General features: G+C 45.2%; 4 protein-coding genes across 7 annotated transcripts; 3 read left to right on the top strand and 1 right to left on the bottom strand.

Annotated features, from left to right (window-relative positions):
* Positions 1 to 1352: 1352 nt before the first annotated feature.
* Positions 1353 to 4522, top strand: LOC117852398 (CBL-interacting serine/threonine-protein kinase 21). 4 transcript variants are annotated; one of them, XM_034734505.2, is made up of 14 exons: positions 1358 to 1637; positions 1749 to 1811; positions 1938 to 2009; positions 2127 to 2234; positions 2401 to 2472; positions 2581 to 2634; positions 2747 to 2872; positions 2950 to 3039; positions 3120 to 3257; positions 3334 to 3441; positions 3534 to 3638; positions 3750 to 3812; positions 3894 to 3968; positions 4055 to 4522. In XM_034734505.2, exons 1-14 carry the CDS (start codon positions 1467 to 1469, stop codon positions 4136 to 4138), a joined length of 1329 nt encoding a protein of 442 aa, XP_034590396.1. In that variant the 5' UTR covers positions 1358 to 1466; the 3' UTR covers positions 4139 to 4522. The 4 variants fall into 4 exon arrangements, with proteins under 4 accessions (XP_034590385.1, XP_034590392.1, XP_034590396.1 ...); XM_034734511.2 differs by having other exon boundaries at positions 2762 to 2872; XM_034734494.2 differs by having other exon boundaries at positions 1353 to 1637; positions 2401 to 2634.
* On the bottom strand, positions 2794 to 9769 carry LOC117852392 (uncharacterized). Its single transcript, XM_034734475.2, has 16 exons — positions 9508 to 9769; positions 8350 to 8429; positions 8141 to 8258; positions 7823 to 8001; positions 7293 to 7375; positions 7020 to 7204; positions 6852 to 6913; positions 6550 to 6658; positions 6346 to 6465; positions 6063 to 6182; positions 5853 to 5973; positions 5176 to 5332; positions 5009 to 5081; positions 4800 to 4927; positions 4564 to 4682; positions 2794 to 4130 (listed from the first exon to the last, which is right to left on the bottom strand). The coding sequence occupies exons 1-16, from the start codon at positions 9740 to 9742 to the stop codon at positions 4106 to 4108; spliced, it is 1914 nt and encodes a 637-aa protein (XP_034590366.1). The 5' UTR covers positions 9743 to 9769; the 3' UTR covers positions 2794 to 4105.
* Positions 9770 to 11252: 1483 nt separating this feature from the next.
* LOC117850356 (calmodulin-binding protein 60 D) lies at positions 11253 to 17597 on the top strand. The gene is made up of 9 exons (XM_034732187.2): positions 11253 to 11709; positions 11819 to 11942; positions 14184 to 14259; positions 14349 to 14407; positions 14788 to 15281; positions 15362 to 15522; positions 15603 to 15806; positions 16352 to 16553; positions 16759 to 17597. The coding sequence occupies exons 1-9, from the start codon at positions 11256 to 11258 to the stop codon at positions 17319 to 17321; spliced, it is 2337 nt and encodes a 778-aa protein (XP_034588078.2). The 5' UTR covers positions 11253 to 11255; the 3' UTR covers positions 17322 to 17597.
* A 1610-nt stretch (positions 17598 to 19207) lies between these two features.
* On the top strand, positions 19208 to 21040 carry LOC117843023 (CASP-like protein 2C4). Its single transcript, XM_034723578.2, has 3 exons — positions 19208 to 19748; positions 19960 to 20113; positions 20520 to 21040. Exons 1-3 carry the CDS (start codon positions 19573 to 19575, stop codon positions 20790 to 20792), a joined length of 603 nt encoding a protein of 200 aa, XP_034579469.1. The 5' UTR covers positions 19208 to 19572; the 3' UTR covers positions 20793 to 21040.
* Positions 21041 to 21293: the final 253 nt, after the last annotated feature.

Here is a 21293-nt window from a genome sequence, read left to right on the forward strand (position 1 = left end):
AGGTCCGTATGGGACTATGGAGGGAGGTAGGTCTTGAGACCCCCTGTACGACCTCGTGGAGCCAGGAGCTAGCCCGGCCGTCACTGTTGCTGCCTTGCTGGGTGCGCCGCCATGCATGTGCATCTGCATCATCCCGCCCCGCGAGGCGATCTGCCAGCCGGCCGGCACCGATGGATCACATGCCCGCCGGGCCAAACGCGACCGGCCGGTGTAGCTAGCTGTTGGAGAAGTACGCACGCACGATCGGATCAGGAAGGCATGCGTACGCGCGTGCAGAGGAGCGCACCGCCGAGTGCCTGCCCGCGCGCGTCCGGGAGCGCACACGTGCACTTAGACCGGCAGGCCGGGATCGTACGTTCTTGCCGGCGGCTTTCGGCGCCGACGGATCCTGCGGTGGTTGAGCCGGCCGCACCGCCCACCGCAACACCCCCCCCCCCCCCCCCCCCGGGGAAGAAACATGGCCACGTGGCGCGACGTCTTTTTGGGATTTACTTACTGGCCAACGTGCAGAGCGCGAAGGCCCAAACAAGCAGGGCGCGCGCGTGGGAGCGCCAGGCCCCTGCCTGCAAGCATGGTTGTCGGCTGCTACCAAAGCAAAAGCCATGACAGCTACCAACAATTAGCACACACTCTCTCAGTTTGTTGTCCGTAGAGTAGTAGCATGCATCAAGCTGTGCGAGGCTGCGAGCGACGACGACCAAGTAGCTGAGCAGCTAACTTTTGTGCTCGTTCTGTCGTTCTACTTGGGGTTGGAAGCAAACCGCAGCTCGCCGGCGGACTCGACGTCCAAGGCAGCAGCAGGCTGCGTCCTCCCCCGCTTGGGCGAGTCGTCGTAGATGATGTCGCAGGAGAAGAAGGCGGCGGCGGACAGGAAGGCGCATCCGGCGGCGATCCACAGCGTCATCCTGTAGTACCTGGTCTCGCCGTGGCCGAGGCAGCCCCAGAGCGCGAAGATGACGCCCAGAATCACGAAGGCGACGTTGATCGCGAGGCGGACCTTGGACGACATCATCTCGTTGTGGGTTAATTGTGACCCCGTTACGAGGGTTAACTTACGAATACCTGTAGACTAGAGCGAAACGGAGTCGAACAGGCCAGCCGCGTAGTACGTACGTTACGTGGGGGTGGGGCCACCGAACCCGAATGGTTCGATCGGTTACAGGGTCGGTGGTAATCAGTGGAGCGAGTGCTGTAATGGGCCGACGCGCAGCAAAACCAGGCCCAAATGAAATGTGGCCCAGTAACGCATCGCGGTCAGTCGGCCATGGCTGAGGCGCGCGCCGGCGACGGGAGGGCAGACCGCGACCGGCGGTGGCAATTCAGCAATTGCTACACACGCAGGCTCCGCACTGGCTACCTTCACAGGCATCAAGTGCAGCAGGCACGCGCGCAGCATCATTTAAGGTCAAGTGCGTCGCGCCGGCAGGCAGACAAGTGAGGCTGCAGGCGTCGAGAGCGACGGGGAGATGGGGTTCGTCGAATCCGCGGGGAGCGTCGGCAAGTACAGGTTCGGCCGGGCCGTCGGCGAGGGCACCTTCGCCAAGTTCAGGCTCGCCGCCGACGTCGAGACCGGCGGAACCGTCGCCGTGAAGGTCATCGACAGGGAGACGGTGCTCAGGAACAACCTCATGCACCAAGTGAGCACGAGCGCGCCGGGCGGTGCTTATTTTATTCCAAGCATGAGAAAATTGGATCGCTGTTGATGGCGGACCGGGGAGCGTTTGTTGATTTGCTGAGATTTTTTGAAGGTGAAAATGGAGATACGCGCCATGAAACTCCTCAATCACCCCAACATAGTCAGGATACACGAGGTAATGAACTGAAACTCGTTCACCATTTATGCACCGTGGTCACAAATACAAATTAGAGATTATAAGCCTAAGACTTGCCAAGATTTCTAGTTTTCGCCTTATGCGTGTATGCGAATTGATGCGCAGGTCATCGCGACGAAGACGAAGATATGCCTGGTCATGGAGTACGTTTCCGGAGGGCAGCTCTCTGACAAGCTGGTAAGGCATCGTGATCGTTGATCGGCGTTCACAGTAACAATTCTTGAGTGATTAGTATTAGTCTTAACTGGAGACAGATTTTGATCTGCCTTTGGTTCGTTGTTATCCTGTCGAAAGAGTTGCCTCAAGCGATTGGATGAGAGGGAAGCGAACAAGTACTTCTACCAGTTGATCGATGCTGTCGACTATTGCCACAGGAGAGGCGTCTACCACAGAGACCTCAAGGTATCGTTCTGCACCTCTGATGATCACTTAACTTCAAGTTCAGAAACAAGCCATTTCGTCTCCTAAGTCACCATTTCTGTTCTCGCCTAATTTCGTCACCTGACAAATAATCGCATCACTGAGTTGTTTACACACACACACTTTCTGTTTCTGACGTTGTGGGCAGCCAGAGAACTTGTTGCTAGATACCCGGGGCAACCTCAAAGTATCTGATTTTGGACTCAGTGCGCTAACGAAGGTTAGGAATTGCATGCATTTTTATGATCACATTTACTCGACTATCTTCTTTTGGATCAAATGGCTCAGATCCAATACTGAAACTCTGACAAAAATTCTGTTGATTCAGCCAGGGCAGTTGCTATCCACATCCTGCGGCTCGCCTTGCTATATAGCTCCTGAGGTACGGCAACTTTCACAAAAAACTTTTTTCATTCAAGCACAAACAGGAGCATTGCATGGTCCATCCGGAGCTGTACCTTGCAAATTTGTCGAAAGCTCAGAGCATCTGATAGGTGATTCTGCACAAGAGTTACGATGGCGCGGCAGCGGACGTCTGGTCTTGTGGCGTGATCCTCTTTGAACTGCTTGCTGGTTATCTGCCGTTTCAGGACCGCAGCCTGACAAGCTTGTACAGAAGGGTAAACATCTAGAAATATTTTCTGCTACTACTCTGTTGATTGGATGCTATGGTAACATAGCCATTCTCTTCAAAAAGATCTCCAGGGCGCAATTCACTTTCCCGGGATGGTTCACTCCCCTTCAGAAGAAGCTCATTTTGAGGATTCTGGAACCATCTCCTATAAGGGTACTTAAATTCTCCATAAATGCTTACGAGTATTAGCCTTCAGGTATTAATATTTTCAACATCTTTAAAAAATGGCACAGAGAGCAAAGATAAGCGATATTTTCGATGATAAGTGGTTCCAAGGGGACTACAATCCATCACGAACTGATGATGACAATGATGGTTCTTCTGATCTTGAAGAGGTTAGCACAGACAGTGAAAGCAGTCACGCTTCAGAGGTAACCATTACACTGCTCCTTGCATGTGCATCGCTCTTTTCCTCTCTCAAATTGCTAAAGTTGCCCTTGTGTGTAGGTAAGGGAAGCCGCAGAACTGAATCCGGAACCTGGGCGGTTCATCAACGCGTTCCAACTGATCGCAACTTGCTGTGATCTCGACTTGTCAGGTCTCTTCCAAGAGCAGGTGCACGATTTTCTGAACAATCCGATCTCAACTTTGTGGCTGTATCAATAAATCGTTGCCAACTGATTCGGAGATTAACTGATGATCTGCAGAAAACAAAGTTTGGCTCGTCGCATACATTGCAGGAAACACTGGAGAAGATCAGAGTTGCAGCTCAGGATGTGAGCTTGTCAATGTGGAGATTGGACAGCTCCATGGTAACTAAACCACATAACATTTTCCCTATCTTCGTTCCTGAAAGCCCTTTCCAGATAACACAGTTCAAGATTTGAAGCAGCAGCTAAGATTAAATTCTCAATGTGGCACAGGTGAAGCTTCAGGACAGCAGACTGCTTGAAAGGAGCATACCTGATCTGACTCTTCTGGCTGAGGTCAAGCTCCAAAACCCTGAAACCGTCTGGTCCATTTTTACTTGAAGCTTCATAGATAGGCTGAAATTATAAGAAATGCAGGTGATCGAGGTGACTCCGGTACACTGCATTGTCGAAGTGTCCAAGTCCACTGGGGATCTGAGAGCATATAGAGAGGTAGGTTCATTCCATGCTCTGTTTCAGCTCAGTTCTAACTTCTACGTTTCACTGATGAGCAATGCAATTCTTTGATCTGCAAGCAGTTCTGCAGAAGCCTATCAAGCTTGCTCAATGGTGAGCAGCAGCCCGGCAGTTCATCTGACTTGGAAGTGAACAAATCTGAGTAGAAGCAAAAGATCAACAGCTGATCAGGATGATGGCGATCAATCTGAGCAGGACTAAAGATTAGAGTTAGTGTCCTTGCTCATGCAGGGTCAACACTGATTATGTTCTAGCATGCAACAAAATTGGTACATAGAATGAGAACGCAAACTTTTCCATATGCACTTTAACCACAAGATATATCTTTATTGATTTACATAGGCGTTTTATCATCTCCTTCCTTTATTAACACCACACAAACTTGTGGATTTCCCCATTCCTGTGAAAAGGATCATCTTGCCCTGCTATCTATAATTCATACAGGCATTTTATCATCACTTGTATCGATAGAGGTTACATGTAAATAATCCAAGAAAACATGGTGATGAGAGTGAAACCCAGGTTTTTCATATAGCAGAGAATACAGTGATAAGTGGTCATAGAGCCCTACTGCAATGCCTGCTCCATGGTTGAGCGATGAGAGAGTTGTTGCTCATACAGGGACCTGAATATCTGATATTTTGCATCATGGTATTTCTTGACTCTAGGATCTGATGACGGATTTACAACCTGCAAAAAAAAAAAATCCAAGTTATAACCAGCAGTGGAAACAGAAGATCAAAGTTAAGAGCTTATGCATGTTTAATGTCCAGCATAGAGCACAGCTGAAGAAAAATTGGGAAATACCTTCCCTGCTGCATTAAGCGCTTTCATTGCATCACGAACACCAGGAAACTTCTTGGCAGCAACAGCACCCAGAACAGCAGCGCCCAAAAGCACAGGCTCGTTCTCTCTAGGAAGTATTATTGGACATCCTGCACAGTACGATGCAAAAGGTGATGCATCAGAAGAGTTAAGAAGTTGTAGAGGCATGATTGCAGGAAGAAGGGACTTGCCAATAATATCTGCATGTTCTTGGATATACACAGAGTTCTTTGCAAGTCCTCCACAGGCAAGAAGGGTGTCGATCTATTATGTAAAAAGGAAATATAATTAATCTAGGCATTAAGCTCTGTGCTATCCAACAAAGTTAATCATTAAAACATTGAGAGAAAATAAGTACCTTGTGTCCATGAGCATTACAGTGCTCCACAATATGACGAGTACCGTAAGCAATGCCCTGAATTGTTGCTAGGTACAGAAGAGCCAAATGCTTCTCACTTGTATCGAGTGTCAAGCCATAAATCACCCCTTTGGATTTTGGATCAGCCATGGGAGACCTATAGTAGTTTGCATTCAAGTCAAATACATTGGAAGTGTGCCACTTGGTGAAAAGTAAATTTTAACCAAAATATAGAGAATACTATTATGTCCATGAGCGAAAGAACAAATAACATGAGGCAAGTGAATTGTATTATACGCCACCATTCTGGCATGATATTTAGTCTCATAAATAAATGATACTGCTTGCAGCCTCAATGATTGTATTCTGTTGTCATATTGTTCATCAGACATCTAACTAGTAGGATTACCAAAGAAGAAAAATGTCTCACTGCAATTTGGTGAGTGCGTTGTACAACAGTTAATGTGATCCAATGAGTTTTCACCAACTGGAGACAAACAGAAACAGTAGACATCGAAGAATAAGCAGCCCGTTGAGTTAAAGTCAGACACAGAGAAAGCACTCTGGTCTGTGATCATAATGTGTCTTGTGTCCCACAGGAAATATGCCAAGGAGACCGAAGATAACCAACATTCTTACTGAATATTAAGCGGTAAATGTGTAATGTTATTTCTTACCGATTTCCATGAAAGTCTGGAAGGACATGGATGTCTTGAGTCAATGCTGAAAGAAAAGGACTATTTTGCTCATGCGACATTGAAAGCAGCATCTTGTTCAGGAGCTCATATATGGATATGCCTGGATAATTTGAGCAGAAAATTATGCTCCTTTACATGGTTATACAAGCAGCTAATAAGATGATGGGCCTCATAAGACATGAAACATACTTTGAGAAGAAGCACGATTAGAAAGAAGAGGAGAAGCAACATGGTTTTCGATAATGTAATCAAGTAGAGCACCAGTTGCACTTTGGCCACCTTCTGTGAGCCAGAACTCAGGTACCATTGCTGAATTTGAAAGCATTAATGGGCAGTATTAGACAACATGACCAACAAAAGATAGAAAAGAACTAATATAAAACAAACTAACAAAGATGCTGACAAGAAATAGCTCAAAACAAATACGTGGTTTTAAGGAAGTAGAAAAAATACATGTGAGAAAGCACTGTACCAGACCAAAATGGTCCCCAGACACCAGGAACAAACAATCTGTTCTTTGAAACAGCCATGTGGCATGTAGATGTCCCACAAACCAGTACCATCCGATGGCATATTGCTTCTTCATCAGACACTGAAAAAATGTCAGAAAAATATAATATGCACAGAGTTTTAAAAGCAAGTATCAATCAAATCATGAAAAATGACCATTACTAACAATCAGCTTTAAGTTCTTCATCTGGGATGCTTTCCATGACTCCAACTCCACCAGCATGAGCATCAATAAGTGAAGTTCCAACTGGAGTACCAGGAAGCAAGCCTAATTCCTGAGATTTAGAAGTAACTGATGTCAGATGATGAACAACGGAAATCAACCGCGCAGACATTTCTTGCTTAAACATTGTAGAGAAAGCACCAAAACAACTGGATTGCAATGTAGCTTTATACAATACAGTTTATCACAAAGTAACTTAAACAACACCACCTCAAAAACGCTTTGAGTACAACTAAGTTGCTTGCCTTTGCAGCAGTAGCTGTCAAACCAGAACCAAGAGGATGACCAGGAAAAGCAACACTGCGTCCTGTTTACATTGCCCAAAGGCTTAATGCTGTATTAGAAAAATCAATAAACGATACACCAATAAATATGTCAACTTCAGTACAAAAAATAAAAGAACAGTTATTCACCTATTTTTGCACAATTTCCTTCGACAAGGTCTCCCAACCCTATTTCTTCCCAAAAAACATTGTCCCATCCACATGCCTCCATATCGCGTGAATCAGATTCTTTCCACTGTTCCATGTGTGCATGTCCAAGATATGTCCATTTGCAGACAGTTGTGCATAAGCTGCGGGTGTCATCACCTGTTGCTCTACAAAAGAAAGCACCAGAGCAAAGAATGTTAAAGCAACTCACCAGCTTCTGGGTTACGGCAAAATCACACAAAGATAGGGATTCACCTATATGCTAGCCAGTCACTGAGGTCCATCCACCTACAAACCATAGACCAAGACTCTTGCAGATTTTCCTTCACCCATAAGAGCTGCAAATGCACAAAGTCTAAATATGAGAACAGCAACGGAGAAACTCAGATACAAAGATAGAACACAGAACCAATTACTTCGCCCCTTCTTGAATACAATATTTTAATATAAAAAGATTAATTAAAACAGCACTAACTGTAGCAAATATTCCAAAACCATTACAATATGCGTCACTTTCTGAACATCATTTCCAGTCTCTCTTGATACCAATGCAAATAAGCCAGAATATTGATGACATCAAAACAAGTAAATATTATGGTGTTCCACTTCCTAAATACTAGAATCTAAGTTTCTGAGACATTCAAGCCTACTTTAGGATTGCAGTGTGTTAAGAACAAGATAAATATTATCTGACAGTGAGCACAATGACAGTGGTCACCAATGATGAACCAGCAAGAAAAAAGTTTCCATATATGCATGGTATCAACCATACCCATAAGCCTGACCTTTGGAGCCTGCATTTCTGGTGAAACGCCACCACCGCAGTATTGCAGTACTGGTGAATTGCTAGCATTGATTCTCTCTGCCTGGTTTACAGCTCTATGGTCCATCCACACAATGATATTCCTCCTCGTATCACCACTCCAAGAAACCGACACAGGGGAACCATCAGCATCAACAGCAACTGCAAGCAGCATATTTTATTTTGTTCAGTTGGTGAAATCCTAGATTTCCCACAGACACAAAACCAATCCTTCCATTTAAATGTCAACCTTTGCCCTCTGTATATGATGATGCAAGAGGTAATAGAGTTCAGAGCAAACCAAGGGAGCAAGTAGCGGCGAAACCAAGGCCAGCAACATCCTCAGGAGCTGCATTTGCCAGTGAACAAGCAGATTTCACCGCGGCACAGACTGCATGCCAGATATCCGTCGATGATTGCTGGATATAAAACAAACCGAACACATTGAAATGGTACTTCCTGCATGCATCATTTATGTAATACGTTGCACAGTTATGAATCGTTCCTAACCTCAATACAATCTTTCTCTTTCCATATCTGTATAGGACTGCTCGCTGACCCCAGCAACTTACCCTTCTGATCAAAGAGACCTGAAACAATGGACAAAGAACAGGTCACAACGACTGACTTATGTTCAACACATTTGTACAACTTCTAACCAGAAGATCAAATGTCTCAAATGACACTGGTGTCAAAGACTAAAACAAAGGGTTCAAAACACCTGGTTGCAGTGGAGTTATATAAATTGGTTGTATGTGAAGTATTTCCCTTCTAAAATGTCATGTGTGTCAAGACCCAAGACAGTTCTGCGCAGGGGTGTAGCTAGAGGTATTCATGTGTATTCACATGAATACCCATGATTCTACATAGATGTTTTGATACATATATCATGTAGTGCTAATACATGTATAAAAACAAGAATAATAGTAGATTTTTTTTCATTCTAAAAGGAGTTTCTATGAGGATCCAATGAGGTTTCATCATTTTTGTGCTCACACTTTTGATGTTGTGTATTGTATTGAACAAAAAAAAATTCACAATGAATACCTAAATTCAAAATCCTGGCTACACCACTGGTTCTGCGTGCAGTTATCATCTTTTTTTTTTTGAAAGGGAGCAGGAGCACTGCTATTCATTTAAGACAGAGAGTAGAGACGTCCAGGGTACAAGTTAGGTGATATTACATCAATAAAAATCTCTCTTAGCGCTAACATTAAGATACAGATACATCATGAACCCAACAAGGGGTTGCCTGATCTTCGTAGATTGATGTCCTCTTGAATCAGATTGAACACTTGGTCTGGGTGCAGCTATTATATACATATCTATTCTAAAATGATATCCGAAAGACTATTTAAGATGCCTAACCTAGATTACTCTACATCGGAGCAACAACTACCAGCAACCTTTCTCTGATGAACCACCATTTTGTACATCACTGGACCCACAGCCAACAACTTGGTCACTCGGAGTCCAAATACTCGTAGAAAATGGTAAATTACTCAGACTTAGGTCAATTTTTGGTGAAGTTGATCATTCTATCCAACTGATAATTTAACAATAAACTGGCGATAGCCAAGTTAAGGAAACGAAGACGAATCCTTACACGAAAAATAAAGGCTAAGGTAAATAAAAAGAGGATTGAAAAGAGAGAATCGGAGCTCGAACCTGCGCGAGCGCTGCCGGTGCCGACGTCGACGCCTAGGTATACGGAAGCGGAGCTGCCGGGGGACATGGTGGCAGCCACCGGCCGGCGGGGGCGGAGGCGGCGGCGGCTGAGCGGAGCAGAGGAGCGGTCGGGGTTTGACAAGGGTGCCCACGTGGGCGTGGTCCACTGTTCCGCATCGGGTGTGTTGGATCGGCTTGGCCTGATCCGTATGCACAGGGCCCGCGTATCAGTCATACAGATGGGAGAAAAGATTTAGTCAACACTGTGACGAGCGAAGTTCAGAGTTCATCTCCATGAACTTTTCGAGAGAGGCCTACTACTTCTTTTTTAGAGTGGTCGAAGGCCATGGAAATACACACACTGATGAGATTCTGAATAAATTCCTAAAGATAAGAAATATTCTCAAGAAAATCCTACTCTTATAGCATCTCTCAATTAGCTCTAGTGCTAGGATCGATATAAATAGTAATCGCGTTACGCCATTTTTCTTGTAAGTTTTTTTTCTTGCTGATATTTGTTGTAATATCTTCACTTGATTGATCCACAAGTGACAACCTACCATTGCCATCAGGCAAACACTTTTATGTGATAAAATGTAGAATATGTTATCTTTCGGGGACCTAGACATTAACTTTGTCATAATTTTTTATTACCTATCTTATGAATGTCTATAGATTTTGTAATGTTTTCAATAGCGCCTATGATTCAATCAACGATATCCTCTATTATGATGTTATCATTTTTTTCCGGGTAGATGTTATCCATATTTAGGATGCCACGCCTCACTAATTGTACAAATGCTTTAAGAAGCTATTTAGACCAACAATAATTGTACTCGATGTATTTCTAAATATATTTAAAGTGCACGTCCTCTATCAACACAACTTAGATTTTGCTTTTCCTCTAGCTTGATTTTTATTTGAGTATTAGATTGACCAATTGTCCAAATAAACTGCTCCTTTAACCCTTCGCTTGTGTCCTTCCTTTGATCATTCCCGCTAGAACCAAAATTGCCGGATAGAACTCATAGCCGCCACTCTCCTTCCTTAGCTCATAGACAGTTAAGGCAGTAGAGAGAATCAAAACAACATCACTGAAGCCAATCAACGTGCCTCATCCATCTATCTAGAACCTATAGGCTCCAATCTTCTTCTTAAACTCTTATGACTGAGTTAATTCACTTCATTTGACTCCTCTGTCTATGACGTTTCCTACCGTTGGTATGGTAACTAGCGTAGACGGTGTTAATCTCTCCTACCCTAATTTTCTTCGTCACCGACCTATCACCACCGCCATCAGGAACGTCCACTCCACCTCGCAGTCGTGGCCCTACTCATTATATATCGCCTCCGTCGGATTGGTTTATTCTCGACAGTCCTTCAAAGTTACGGGAGGTTAAGGTATTCCTCACCCCCAAATCTCAAAACTTTTGCACTTTTTGGTAACTTATGGGTAAGCAGTATGAATTAATTGATGCTATTGGTACTATTATAGTTAAAGTGATATTTTAAATATACTCATCGACATGCTAAGACTTGGTGGTATTACCAAAATCTAGCTTTGCATGATTTTTTCTTATAATAACATCTCTCTTACAGTTATTTTGATGTTAACTATTAAGATTTCCCTTTCACAGAGTGTCAGCGTCAAAAAGAACTTACAAATCATAACTTACTCTTTTTCAAGCGTAGTTAGGGTGGTGCCGGACCTACTCACGTGTTGATTATTCCCTTGAGCTTTGCTCCATATGGTGGTAATCATGATCCCCTCCCCGCCAAAAGATCACGCCGCCCGTCCGTGGACCGCCGCGCCGCGCTCCGCTGCCCTCTGGATATTTGCGTGGCGCCGAGGCCACGTCACGCAGAGCCAGATCGCGACGTCACTGTCACTGCGGGCCCGCAACGTGCACCTCCCGCTTTTCGCTTCGCACCAGTGCCGCCGCGTACCCGCCCTCGTGCCCGCGACGTCGGGTGGGACCGACTTGATAGGCCTCAACTCGGGCCCACATGTCACTGATGTTTTCTCAAGTGCCGGGTTGATGGTCGGGTGCGAAACGTTGCCAGTAATATTATACGGTTCATTCCCCCCCCACCCTACTACATCAGACTGTGTGCGCGGTCGCTCCCTTGCCCTTGTCCCCGACCCCGCCGCGATCTCGTCCTCCCCTCCCCTCGTCTCCGATTCCGGCGTCCGAAACCCAGGCGAGCAATCCGTCTCTCTCCTCCCTCCACCCCTCTAGATTGATTTCCCGCGCATGCCGAATTGCGAAGGAGTTGGAATCTGACGCGAATTTCGCCGAATTCGGTGCAGATTTGGCTCGGGGGTCCCGTGCCAGCGGGATGGAGAAGAAGCGCGGGCTCGAGGCCGCCGCCGCCGGCGGCGCCGACGACGGGCGCCCCGAGGCCAAGCGGGCGCGGCCCCCGGCTCTGGCAAGGTGAGGAATTACCGTGGATGTCGCTTTCGTGCGTGTTTACCTTCGTGATGTTGCTCCTGTTTGACTAGCTGAGGAACTAATTGCACGAATGGGGAACACTCGCCGGAGGACTATGCGACTTGCAGTGTTATGCAACTGAAAATTTCGGCCGGAATTGCTTGATTGCTTTGTAGTATGATTAGCTGTAGAATTTGTCCCCTTTTTTTGTTCCCTTTGTATTAGTTGGTTGATCTGAACTCCTAAATCAGCTTCAGTGGCTACTTATTGGTGCTAAGAACAGCGTTTAAGCTTGGGATTAATGCGGACTGTTGGGGAATTGGCTGCAGTGATGGCAAACAGGTTCGCTGGACCATGGAATTTAGAGGAAATATTGATCTTATAGTGCATATATTCGGTTTGGTATGTAGTACTCCCTATGGTCATTTATGCATGACACTGAACTGCTGGAGGCTTTGCTACAATGTTAAAAAATGCATGAAGTGTCACATGTTGGGAGCAATTTGTTCCTTGTTTGCCCCTGACGAGCGCTAGTTAGTTTTCCAGCAGAACAATTTGTTCCTTGTCTGCCACTGACAAGCGCTAGTTAGTTTTCCAGCAGAACAGATAATTGCGACCTCAAGTCCCAGCTTGTGCCCATAGACGAATGCGTCATCGGAGCTGACAGACACTGCTAGACCCAGAGGAGTTGGCTATTGTTAGCCATGTGGCCACCAAGTCGCTCACCGCTCCCCGACCTGCTGTAGGGAGAAAGATGAAGCTCTGGTACTCATGCCCTTCCTCCTCACTTGCCACCCAGTGGAGCATGGCCACGCTTCCTCCAGCTCACTCATACTCATGGCAGCAAGGATTTAAGTGGCACAACGAGCTTCTTGTTGCCCAAATCGAGTAGCTCACTGCCACAATCAGCGCTGCATCGTCAGATGTGGACCACCCAGAGGGCACCAGCAACCCATTTTAGGCACCGGATTGGTCAGCAGGAGCTGGCTGGGGCGTTGAATTTGGGAGCAGCAGAGGCACGTGGCTGCGAGGCGATGGGTGGGAGGTTTGGGTGTGTACGTGGCGGGGGGAGACAGCGGCGGCTGATGGAGCTGGGGACAGGTGAATGGATTGCAAATGTAAAGGGCAAGGGCCGAAAAGTAAGATGACCGGTACCTTAATTTCTGCTAACATGACAGAATTGGCAGCGGGTGCGGCACGCAAGCTGAGAACAGGTGAATGGATTGTGAATGGAAAGGACAAGGGCCGAAAAGTAAAATGATCGGTTTCCTTAATTCCTGCTAACATGTCTTATGCAACATGTATAAATGACTGGAGTAAGTGCAAGAACATGAACTCTAGAATGGAGTACTAGTAGCAATACGTTGACCAAGATGGAAAGTATGTGTATTAATAGTATCGACAAAATGTCCACCTTCTTGTTCCTAGTTGGATGTGAGTAATGTACTTTGTCTGTTCCTTTTTTTAATTAAAAAAAGTGCTTTGTTTGACTGTTGGGTTTCCTGGGGCAAGTTTGGTATGTCTCCTGTTTATTTTAATAGTTGAAGCAACCTCTTTCAAGTGTGCCCTACAAGGTGCACAAAGAAAATGGCCTAGCCCGGTTGGTTGAAGGTGCGCAGACCACCCAAGTTGGAGTCCTTTTTTATGTGAATTTTGGTGCCTATTTCTTCTTGATATTAAACCACCTAGTTACTTAGGTTGATCTAGCATTTTGAAGGTATATGTGAAGATCTCAAGTGAATTACTGAACTGAGTGCATGCCACCTTCTTTATTCATAGCTATGGAAACAAATAATATTGGTGGATCTGGTACGAGTCTAGATAGATTTGGGGATCCATGGATTGTTGTAGAACAATTACCAGGAATGGAATAGAGTTATGGTTCTAATAATCAGTGTTATATTTCAGTTGCATATACATGTATTCTCTTTGCAAATTCGAGTTGAAGACTGAACATGCACCAAACTTATCATGTCTTTATTGATTGCCATATTAATAGTTTTCGGGAATGCCTTAGTTATGTTTTGACTTTGGGTTCATGAACTTCAGACTGTCACACAATCAGGACAAGCAAACATAGTTGTTGCAGTTTTATAAATATAGACTTTTGTTGCTGCCAAAAATGGTTCTTTTGCTTGCTCGTTTCTGCAAGCTTGGCACGTTATTTTGATGTACGAATAACAGAATAAGTAGTGACTTATCACATTCCAGTTGTAGTAAATAGTCTCTCTTTCTACTTTGCAGTGTTATTGTTGAAGCATTAAAGATGGATAGTCTACAGAGGCTCTGCTCATCATTGGAACCAATTCTTCGTAGAGTAGTAAGAACATTATGTACAAAAGAGACATCAAGCAGGAATAGAATCATTCCTTTTTCAACATTTGACTGTATTCTTCATTAATTTGATAGGTTAGTGAAGAAGTGGAGCGCGCACTGGTCAGACTTGGCCCTGCAACAATCAGTGGAAGGTAACCCTGTCCTTATTCGCTAAATGCATATTCTTTCAGTTCTTCAACTGTTCCTTGTGCGTTAATGGCATCTTAGTAGTGTGTAATCTTATCAGCTTCGAATACACACGCTACATTTTCTTTTACAGAAAATTGTACACATTAGCTTTCCTCCTATATTATAGATGTAAAGCACAAAATATCCTTTTTCTTACTCTATTAAACATTGTGTGTAGTGCATGACAGTAGTTCTTTCATTGATGACTTATTCATGTAGTCTAATTAAGAATAAGTCATTTTCCTTCACTTACCATTCTGTGTTAGTGCTCAAAAGATTACAAACCAAACAAGGAATAATGTCGATGCTAACAATTATTCTGTTACCGATTCAATTATAACAGGTCTTCCCCAAAGCGAATTGAAGGTCCTGATGGAAGAACTCTGCAACTCCAGTTCCGTACAAGGCTGTCACTTCCCCTTTTTACCGGAGGAAAAGTTGAAGGGGAGCAGGGAGCTGCAATTCATGTTGTTTTGCTTGATGCTGGCTCTGGTTGTGTTGTATCCTCTGGTCCAGAGTCATCCGCCAAACTTGATATTGTTGTTCTCGAAGGTGATTTCAACAATGAAGATGAAGAGGGCTGGACAGGGGAAGAGTTTGACAGTCATGTTGTGAAGGAGCGTGAGGGAAAGCGGCCTATTTTAACTGGTGATCTACAAGTCACACTAAAAGAAGGCGTCGGAACAATTGGGGAGCTTACGTTCACAGATAACTCTAGCTGGATAAGGAGTAGGAAATTCAGACTTGGTTTGAAGATTGCCTCAGGGTTTTGTGAGGGTGTTCGCGTTCGTGAAGCAAAAACTGAAGCTTTTATGGTTAAGGACCATAGAGGAGAATGTAAGTCCCAAAAATTCATCACTGTTTCTTTTTCTTGACATGTATTATATATCTAAGTTATTTAAATTTCATTTGTCTAGTGTACAAGAAGCATTATCCACCTACACTGAAAGATGAGGTCTGGAGGTTGGAAAAAATAGGGAAGGATGGGTCATTCCATAAGAGGCTGAACAAATCTGGAATATCTACAGTTGAGGATTTCCTTAGGCTTGTGGTTCGGGAACCACAGAAATTGCGCAGTGTAAGTTCTTGTTGAGGCAGGGGGAGGTTTCCGTTTCCTTTTTGTGTGTTTTGGGTTCTGACTTTTAATTATTGTGATAGATACTTGGAAGTGGTATGTCCAACAAGATGTGGGAAACCCTCGTGGAACATGCAAAGACTTGTGTCTTAAGTGGAAAATATTACATATACTATTCTGATGAGAGCAGAAGTATTGGTGCTATTTTCAACAATATCTATGCATTCTGTGGGTTGATTTCTGGCGAGCAGTTCTATTCATCTGAGAGTCTTGATGATAGCCAAAAGGTCAGTCAACTTAGCATATATTCAGGATATTGACTAAGACTGAAATTACGTATGTTTATAAGTTGTCTTCCAAGATAAAGCTAAATTACTTATTGATGCTATTTTTTTTAAAAAAATGCGAGCCGATACTTTTTTTTTGGTTGAAAATCATGTAACTTAGGTCATCAGAATTGCAGTTCCAACCTGTTGTTATGTTACATTGATCTAGAATCTAAAATTCTTCACATACAATTCTACATATTCAAGGATAATGATGTTGAATATCAGAAAAGTTTCTAGAACTTACCATATTATTGCTATTAATGGCATTGTCAATCATTGAGAAGCTTGTAATCGCTTAACTCAAATGTGTCAGACCTCCTGTGGCCTTCTATTGACTGTAACTGTTCTTGAGAAGTATCAGCTTGTAGTAATTGCCAACCCTGTTGAAGTATTCTGTTTGAATTAACTCTCATATGAGCCCTCTTTTCATTGCTTGGTTGACAAGTATAAGATTATTTTTCTGTAAACCCCCTGACTGATTAGAATTTATTTATTCTTTACAGCTCTTTGCTGATGCATTGGTAAAGAAAGCATATGACAATTGGATGTATGTCATTGAATATGATGGCAAAGGTCTCTTCAATCCTAAACCAAAGAAAAAAGCTGCATCCACTGGTCAAGTTGAGACCAATCTTCCTGCTGTTGGTCCTGCTTCATATCAGCAGCACCTCTCTTCGACGAGCATGCCAGGGCCATCACCAGCAGGTAAGCAGCATCTGAGCCTTTAGAAACAATGACCAGATTTTTGTCGGTTTGAGTTTGTAGCTTATGGTAACTGGAAACACTAATGGCTGTGTAAATACATTGATACAGAAATTAATCTGATATGAAATTTCCAAGTTATGCAAAATATGTTATCAATATAGACTAGCCTTGCAATTTGAACACCATGTTTCTTTGTTTGTTTCAGGCAGATCTGATTCGGTAGGGTATGATGGTGACCAATCAGCAACGCATCCAGCACAGCTCCAGAGTTCATCCAGCAATGTCCAGTCACCATTCGATGACACATTTTCGTTCTTACCACCTAACATGCTGACGGGGTCTGCAAATGATGCCATGGGGTTGGAACTAGGCCAGTTGCAGCAAGTAATTTCCCAAAGCCAGTCGATTCAACCAGCAAACGTTGGATACACTGACTGGCCCAGAAACCGTGAGAGTCAGTATGGCGATGACTTCACAGAAGACATTCGCATCAAGAGCCACCAAATGCTCGAGAGTGAAGACATGCAGCAGCTGCTTAGGGTCTTCAGCATGGGTGGTGCTTCTGGCAGTTTGCCAGACGACACATTCAACTTCCAGTCCTACATGCCCTCTCCCTTACCTAACCTTGGTTTTGAAGGCGAGCGCAGCCATTCGTCTGGCAAAGCTGTCGTCGGGTGGCTGAAGATCAAGGCCGCAATGAGGTGGGGGATCTTCGTCAGGAAGAAAGCTGCCGAGAGAAGGGCGCAGCTCGTCGAGCTGGAGGATTAACGCCGTGGCTTACTTTGGTCGAAGTTATCTTTCCGCTGTAAATTACACAGTAGCTATGTGGCTCTCATACCGCCCTGATTACCATCGAAACAAGTTTCTGAAGTGTACAACGAATAGTCCTGTTATCTTGTACAGAATTCGCCTCATTTGCTTGTGTAACATAGCTCTGCTAAGTTCGACATATGACTCCACCTATGCTTGTGTATCTTTCTTCCCCAAGCTCCTCTGTGCAGAATACCGTAACAATGCCAATTAATTCAAAGATTTAGGTGTGTATGTCGCTGCATGGCTTCTTGAAATGTGTTTTGCGAAACTCCTCTGTTGGCGATATTTTGCATTATCAGCAGGTAATTGCTAGCTCTGCTTATTCTGCCCTTTCCTTCCCGGCAATCTTTATTACAATTGTGATCCCTATGTGCCATTAACTGAACCACATTAGAATCTGTCAGAAAGAGTCAAGAGGGGCAGTTCACTGTCCTAGTGAAAGGGGATTAGTGGACCTGTCAGTGGATGACAGGATGAGGTCAACCTTCATGGTTAGCAGCACGCACCTGTAGGTTGGCTTACGCAATTAATTCACAACAGTGATGTGCTGATCATTGATGTAAATTGTAGGAACAATGAACTTGTGGCACTGTTGTTGAATAGACTAATTGCGTCCAGATTTTCAGGCTCAGTTTTTCATTTATCTGATTGCCCATTTAAATTTCATATTTTTGCATATATTTCACTCGTATGTCGGTATGTACAAACTCTGGGCACACCAGAAACGTGGTCACGTGGATCCCTTGGTTGAATCATCTGCAAAAGCTAGCTGCGAACCGACCCAAATGTCTCCGAAAAATCGACAGATGAGTAAACCCAAGAGTCGACTCGTCGAATCGACTAATTCAAGTTTGTACTTTTGCCTTTGGTTAGCAGCTGCAAATGAAATATGCATTGCAGGTCCTGGTCGAACTAATTGTCTTTTCGTTTTGATGAACATTTAAGCATTGGAGCTGAGCTGGTAACCCGTCGCATTCCAGGCAGTTGAGGGTTTGACGCTCGAAGTTGAAGCTGGGGCAAGTCTTGTGCTGTGGTTAATGTGGATGACCTGCAAGACAACTAGTATGCTGGATATACAATTCTGATGGCTCCAATCGCTTACACGACATGCTTCCTCCCCCAATCAGTATGGGCAATAATTCCCTTTCGATAGGCCATGGCCAACAATACTTATTCTAAAGAATGGCCAGTAATAGAACAAACATTTAGGATTTAAATTGTGCAAAAATCGAGCACGTCCAGTTTTTCGAAGGTGCTCATAGAAGGACACGTGTCTATGTTCATATATGTCTACCTGTGCTCTTTCTTATTTTTTGTATTTTCTTTTCTCTAGTTGGAATGTAGAAATTCAAGACAGCAGAAAAGCCCTTCAGAATACGTTGTACTGCTGTTTTAAATGTTTCACCTTTCCTTTGTCAGGATAAAGACAAAGTAAATGCTACGATCGAGAGAGCACGTAATTAAGGATGTTTGACACCTGGTGTTACTTTAACCGTGTCATATCATATCGGATGTTTGGATGTTAGAGGACTAAACATGAGCTAATTATAAAACTAATTGCAGAACCCCTAGGCTAATTCGCGAGACGTATCTATTAAAGCTAATTAATCCATCATTAGCAAATGGTTACTGTAGCACCACATTGTAAATCATGGACTAATTAGGCTTAATAGATTCGTCTCGCGAATTAGACTCCATCTGTACAATTAGTTTTGTAATTAACCTATATTTAATACTCCTAATTAGTATTAAACATCCGATGTGACAGGTGCTAAACTTTAGCACGTGGGAACCAAGCAAGCCCTAAAAATGCCCGGATATGTTTTGCCGATCCAACTGTTAGCATAAACATGACGTGATGGCTTGGAACAAGTTGCTCGACGATTCCTAGTTATGAGGTCAGGTTCATGAATGAATTCGAATAGCTGGGCGATAGCAAATAAAGAAAGGGAACTCGTTGCTCGTGTGCAGCTGTTGTGCGCACCGGATCACGCCCGGGAAGCCGGACACACACGTTGCACGCCGGCGCGCTGCGTCCCCAAGTCTCCGAGCCCTGTGTGTAAGCTATAAGGGGAGAGGGCCCTCGTCTCGCCGAGGAAAGAAACAAGAGGGAGCTAGCGGCCTAGCGCGTGCACAGGAGCGAGGAGGATTATTACTAGAGCTGACCACCGGTGGTGGATCGAGGCGCCGAGGAGCTAGTGAACTGATGGCAGCCGGGTCGCCGCCGCTGGCGCCGTCGCCGGCGAGGGCGGAGTGCGTGCTGAGGGGAGCGTGCGCGGCGATGGCGGCGGCGGGGGCGCTGCTGCTGGGGCTCAGCGCGCAGACCAAGACCGTGCTCTTCGTCCAGCGGAGGGCCGTCCCCAAGGACGTCCAGGCCCTCTGGTACGCAACCCACCACTACTGATCTCTTCATCTTTTCCTCTCACCCTGATCAAGTGATCATCACAGAAGCTTCTTCGTGTCACAGAAGCATAGCAAGAGAAGCTTCTTTCATGGCAGGAAGATTATCTTTCTATGGATTGATCTTTTTCTAGAACCAAAACAGTTGCACGAACGCTAAAGCGCGTGGCGTGTTGTTCTTGCGCGTTCGCAGGGTGCTGATCGTGTCGGCGTCGGCCGCGGCAGGGTACCACGTCGTCCAGCTCGCCCGGTGCCTCTACATGGCCCGCCTCGCCGTCGCCACCGGCGGCGGTGGCTGCCGGCGACTCAGCCGAGGGGTGGCGTGCGCCTCCTTCCTCCTCGACAAGGTACAGTGCGCGCGATCGCAACCCACGCTTTTGCTCTTCACTCGCTCAGCCACCGGCTCGCTTTTCCCGGACAGCCGAGCAGAGGGGCATGCCCTGTCCCCAACCGTTTCCATTTAAACGGCGTCGCTCTCATATTCTTGCTGGCTTGGCAAAAAGAGTAGCTTGCCGAGTCTGCCAGCGATCCCTGTCGTGCTCGAGCACTTGCTAATGGCAATGGCAACTTGGGGTGATCAGAGATTCAGAGCTGCAGTACTCCTCGTGTCACGTCGTCTTCTCCATGTAGGAGACGGGGACCAGACAGGAGCCGTGTTAGCTCTGCTTGAGCTGCCCGGACAGAGATGGCAGTGCCAGCACGCGCCTTTCAGTTCTGCAGGGATTTCAATTTCACCGTGGGTTGCGTTTGCAGGGATGCGCGTACATGGTGTTCGCGACGACGGTGGCGGCGCTGCAGGCGTGCTTCGTGGGGCTCATCGGCGTCGAGGCGCTGCAGTGGAGCAAGCTCTGCAACATCTACACGCGCTTCTGCGAGCAGGCCGCCGCGGGGATGCTCTGCAGCATGCTCGCCGCCGGCGGCATGGCCGTCCTCTCGGCCTTCTCCGCGCGCGAACTCTTCCGCCGCCCCGCCTGCTGCTCCTCCTCGGCCGCCGCCGGGCAGTGCGCGCGTCTCGCTCTAGGGTGAAACGGCCGATCACAGGGGAACGCAGTTGGCATGGGAAGGAAAAGCAGCTAGCGAGAGTGTCACGCGTTGGCTCTTTTTGTTGCCCAAGATTTGCTTGTAAGGCTAAGATTAGAATTGCTTGACCAGGATCTGACGTCTCAATCGACTTGATCAAGTTTACATACGAGAAATGAAGATGATATAGTCTTATGAAACATTGCATCTATGTTTTATGATCAGAGAGGAAACAAAAGATTCATCTGAATGAAGACCTCGGGAGTTTGTTTGAACGGGAAAGAGCTAAAAGTTTGGATTGAAGGTGAAAAGTACAAGTTAATATCGATTCGGCAAGGACTGAACACTGAACTAAGAAATCTTTTCATGATTGTGCTATTGGTAATTCGACAAAAGGAATCAATTGACTTGAAAATCTTTGACGATTACACAAATGCCACGTTGACATTGCAAAGAAAAAGGAGATAGTACATGAATACTGTAGTCGGCGATTCAACAAGGACTGAA

The sequence above is a fragment of the Setaria viridis genome, chromosome 1 (assembly GCF_005286985.2).
Source record: "Setaria viridis chromosome 1, Setaria_viridis_v4.0, whole genome shotgun sequence".
In the NCBI taxonomy this organism is placed as follows: domain Eukaryota; kingdom Viridiplantae; phylum Streptophyta; class Magnoliopsida; order Poales; family Poaceae; genus Setaria; species Setaria viridis.